General features: G+C 46.6%; 1 protein-coding gene across 1 annotated transcript; it reads right to left on the reverse strand.

Annotated features, from left to right (window-relative positions):
- Nucleotides 1-270: 270 nt before the first annotated feature.
- LOC147001189 (hippocalcin-like protein 1) lies at nt 271-4,313 on the reverse strand. Its single transcript, XM_085830455.1, has 4 exons — nt 4,225-4,313; nt 3,939-4,089; nt 2,443-2,611; nt 271-320 (listed from the first exon to the last, which is right to left on the reverse strand). Exons 1-4 carry the CDS (start codon nt 4,311-4,313, stop codon nt 271-273), a joined length of 459 nt encoding a protein of 152 aa, XP_085686581.1.
- Nucleotides 4,314-5,034: the final 721 nt, after the last annotated feature.

A 5,034-nucleotide genomic window follows, 5' to 3' on the forward strand; every position in this document is an offset into this window, starting at 1 on the left:
GTCTCTTAATAATGAACCTTCCTGCCTCATCCTCGGCTCTGCACCCTTCCTTCCTGCCCCATCCTCCTCTCTGTACCCTTTGTGCAGGCGGCTTTCTGCTCAGGCTCACTTCTGAGTACCCTCCCCCTGTGGTCCATCCTGTGGTAAATAACCAGCTTAGAAAGGACAATGGACTAGTTTCTAAGCTGCATTTACCAGAAAAGGCTACATGTCTAGAAGGCTTTGCAGGGCCTTGTGCTAATTTTAGCTTGAATCAAAGAAAATACACTTTCATGATTTGTCGATTACATTTAACAGCTGCAGCTGACGCTGGAGTGACCCTGAAGTCCGTGTCAAGAGGTTAAAGCAGAGCTCCGTGCACTAGTGACACCATTGGGGGTGCTTCTGTTTTTTGGCTAAATTCTACACTTTGAGGGGTCTTTCCTAAATGAGACAGTCTCTGAGAAACCTAGTAAGTGAACTCCCACAGAAACAAGGGGGAGGGAAACACCCTATCTTCTTGATATCAATTTTTGGATCCACGTATTTTCGGTCACTCACTAGCATATTAATTCTTCCATCCATGAATTCTGATATTGGAGGTCCATAACAGAAGCCACAGATTCACCCAGTGGAAAAATAGTCCTTCAGGCTGCAGAAGCAGCAATTGAGTAGTGCACCACTGCCATCTAAGGCTCATGAAAGAAAATTTTAAAAATTGAGATCTGTGATTCATGTAATGTATGTCAAATAGCCCAAAGAGTTGTTTGTGAGCTTTGAAACCTGGGGCTGAGAAAATAGCAGAAAAGGCCGGGACATGCCCGGGCAGGCCCATCATTACATGTCCTGACTGGCCTGTTGCCTCCCTATCTCCTGCACTTCTGACAGTCTGCTGATGTTTAAATCAACCAATCATGTGAAACCGCGCCAATTCCTCCCCCAGCACCACCCCTTTTCTTTAAAAACCCCTAGCTTCCAAGCCTCATGGTCAAATCCACTGTCTCCTCCCTGAGATACATTTCGACCCAGAGCTCCGCCATTAAACTACCTCCTGTTCTTACTTCAAGTTGGTCGTCTGTTCGTGATTCTTGGGTGCATGTCGAATCAGGAATTGAGTGGGGGTTTCCCCACTAGGTTCTTTCAGCTCACATTCAGTGTTGCACCATAGGGTGGCTCTTGAATATCTTGGAATCGAGACTTGTTAGACTGTTCCTGGGCCTTTCAATAGGAACAATTCAGTCAACTTCAATGGCTCCCAGAAAAAGGAAGTCTAGTGTAGAGAAGCTGGGTATCAAGGGGACCGTGAGATGAAGCTGACAAGGCTTCCCACACCATTTGGATGAGGACAGAGCTAAGCAGTGGTGACAGTATCTAGGGGCTCTGTGTCAGGCAGCACAGGGTTTGAGTCCTGAGTCTGTCCCTTGTCAGTTACTGGACCTAGAACAAGCTACTTAGGCCTCTTCATTCATTCTATGAGACAGGGTGTTCCTAGGGAGCCAAAGGTGGCCTAAAATTTGAGATTCTTCTGCCTTAGCTCCTCTAGTGCTGGGATTGGAAAGTTGAACCATCATGACTGGACCACTTAAACTTTTGGAGACTAGTGGTTTTAATACCTAGTGGGAAACAGGACTAGTGATCTGACCCTAATTAGGCCAGCATGGCCATTAAAAATATGTGAACCACAAAGAACATATAATAGAGCCTCCAAATGGAAGGCATATATAGTTCTTACTGACTGGTAGCTAGTAAGACTAAGAAGGAGATATGGGGGACATCGAAGGCTACACAAATGAGACAGAGAGACAAGGTTTCACAGGGTCAGTAGGAGTTTTCCATTCAAACGGGGAAGAGGAGTCCAGATGCAGGAACTGTGTGTACAAAGGCATTTTAGTAATAATTGTCCCACGTGCTGAGTGCATTTTATTGAGTTTGGCCTGGTCTAAGCTCAAAGTGGATGAGGTGTGGCTGGAGAGAAACTCAATGGTTAGAGCACTTACCACTTCTGCTGGGATCAGAGTTTGGTTCACAGCATCCAAGTACCAGGGCTTACAACTGCCAGTAACTCCAGCTTCAGGAGATCCAATATCTTGCTCTGGGCCTCCACAGGCACCTGCATGCATATATGCAAATGCATGTAGTCTTTCTCTCTCACACACATGCCCACAATTGAAATAATAAAATAACTCTTAAAAATCCACTGAGTGAAATAGAACAGGTGATTTTGGCTAGAACCTCCAGGAGGGCTCAGGAGTCCATCTTGCTTCCAAACTTCCTCCAACCTCTATCAGAGCTGAATCAAGTGGGCTGGAAAAGGGCAGGCCTGCATAGGGCAGAGAGTGTATACCAAAAACCTCTGTGCCATCAACAGTTTCACAGGCTCACCTACTCCCCTCTCCGTACCCTCACCCCCTCTTCAAATCCCCTCTTCCCACTCCACCTGCTCACTCCTACCATGTTTCCTACCTTCATTGCTTGTTTCCATCTGCCTGAAGATCTTGTCTGTTTGATTCTCGGGCATGGACTTGTCCTCAGGCATCTTCATCACGGAGGACACCATCTTGTAGATGGCCTGCAAAGGGGCATCTGTGAGTGTGCTCTGGAGGACGGAGGGTGAGTTACGGTCCTTGCTCAGCTAACCAAGGAGCAATGACAGGGCAGAGTCAGGACCCTTCTCTCATCAGAACAAGTCTCACAAACAAGGTGCTGGGTAAAGGGAGCCAGGAAAGTTTAAGTGATGTTCAAGAGCACAGGATACAGCTGGGGCATGGAAGAATGTAGGGCTCCTTGGTTCTGAGTAGAGGGGAGGTTGTGGGGGAAAGCATCTGTCTGAAAGGAAGGTCTTTGGTGGGGAGCTGGGAAATCCTTGAGGGAAGGTCAAAGGGGAAATCCATTGATTCCTGCCCACCCATGGGTCCTGAATCTGCAGATTCAACAAAATACAGGTGGAAAATAGTCTAGAAAACGAAACTGGAGGTACACAGTTTCCTGTTATTTCCCAAATAATACAAATTATTATTAACATCTATAGCCATTGTATTAGGCACTGTATATAATTACTTTACTTATTTTATGGATGTATGTAATTATTTATTTGAGGGAGATGACCTCACGACCAATTCAGAGGACAACTTGTGGAAGCTGGTTCTCTTTTCCTACCATGTGGGTCTTAGGGATCAAAGCCAGGCTGCCAGGCTTGGTAGCAAGCACCTTTACCCACAGAGTCAGCTCACTGGACCAAATACAGAGATGGTTTAGAGCATGGAGTAGGAAGGATGCAGGGTGCACATAAGCATTGCTCCTGTGAAGGACTGACTGCTGACTCATCCTTTACTGTGCCGTTCTGATTTCTATAGGAAGCCCTATAGACAGCTAGTGTGTGTGTATGTTATACATATGTGTGTAGATGATCACACACCCATGCAGAGGCCAAAAAGGAATACCGGTGTTCACAAGATTCCCTTTCTCTATCACTGAACCCGGCCGGGGCTTATCATTTTAGCTAGGTTGCCTGCTCAGCAAGCTTCTGGGACTCACTTGTCCCCTAGTTCTAGGGTTTCGGGCATGCTCAGCCACTCCTGCCTTTTCCGTGGGTGTTGGGATTCAGAACTCAGGTCCTCATGCTGAGTATCAAGTGTTCTTCCCCACTGAGCCATTTTCCCAGTTCTTGCTTTGACAATTCTTAATCACCTATCTGAGCCTCAGATCTTATTAGAGGTTAAAAAAAAAAGACCCGTTTTATAGAATTGTGTGAATAAACCTGATGGATGAGCTCAGCTGGGGCCTGATTTCCAGCAAGCAATCGATAGATGCTTAGCTTTTATCATTATTCTCTGCAGACATGCAGTCCTTTAGTATACCAGGTAGCAAGTGGGCAGAGGAATGACCTGGTGTATGGGGCCGGGGATGGGGGTCCTGGATCCCTGACTCCCCATGCGCCAGGCCCTGTCAAGTGCAGGTACCTGCACTATCTCCAGCATTTCACTGCAGCTGATGTAGCCATTGCTGTCTAGGTCGTACATGCTGAAGGCCCACTTGACCTTCTGTTTCAGCTTGTCCCAAGAGGTCATGATCAGAGCAATGATGAACACTCGGAAGTTGATGGTGCTATCACTGTTGGTGTCAAACGTGTGGAAGACATGTTCAGCGAACTTGGAGGTGTCTCTGTAGGGGTAGAATTTGGCCTAGATCTTGAAATTGTCCACGGTCAGGTGGCCAGTGGAACACCCATTGAGGAAGCCCTTCTACCACTCCTGAAGCTCATGGTTGGTGAACTCCCTGTGTTTCCGCAGGTCCTGCAGCACCTCAGGACCCAGCTTGCTGTTCTGCTTGCCCATGGCAGCTGGCAGTGGAGACTAAACCTGCAAGGCCAAGACACAAGGTAAGCTGTGGATAACTGAAACTCCATGTCTGGCTTCCTATCACACTCTACCACCATGCTGGCTAAGCAATATCTGCTGTATGTCCAGTGCCATCCATCACAGCAGAGGTTCTCAGCCTTCCTAAAGCTGCAGCCCCTTAATACAGTTCCTCATGTTGTGGTGAACTCCCAGCTATAAAGTCATTTTCGTTGCTACATCATAACTGTAATTTTGCTATGGTTATGAATCATAATGTAAATATGTGATATGCAGGAGGGTCTTAGGTGACTCCCTTTGAAAGGGTCATTCCATTGTCAAAGGGGTTATGATAACAAAGGTTGAGATCTTCTGGGCCAGAAGAACTCAAGACCATGATAGTGCAAGCTCTGGCTTTTAGTATTTCCAGGATGGCTCTCCTCAGGAGGTACAAAATGGCTGTATATAACATGGCAAAACCCAGAACACTCTAGGAAAGACAGAAAGAATATCTTTTTATAGCTAAATACAGTCTACTTGGAGCATGCATGCAGAATCATGGTATAAGGAGACAGGGAGAGGCAAGCCAAAATCAGTGGAATGAAGCTTTGTCAAATGTCCTGTAAGGGTTACACAAGAGGCAGGATTGAGACAAACCCCTCAGCTCATCAGCTTGGGGTAAAGGGGTCTCATGGACCCAATCCTGACTCTTCGCTTTGAA

Source organism: Mus caroli, unplaced genomic scaffold, assembly GCF_978045245.1.
Source record: "Mus caroli unplaced genomic scaffold, Mus_caroli_1 scaffold_14, whole genome shotgun sequence".
NCBI classification, from domain to species: domain Eukaryota; kingdom Metazoa; phylum Chordata; class Mammalia; order Rodentia; family Muridae; genus Mus; species Mus caroli.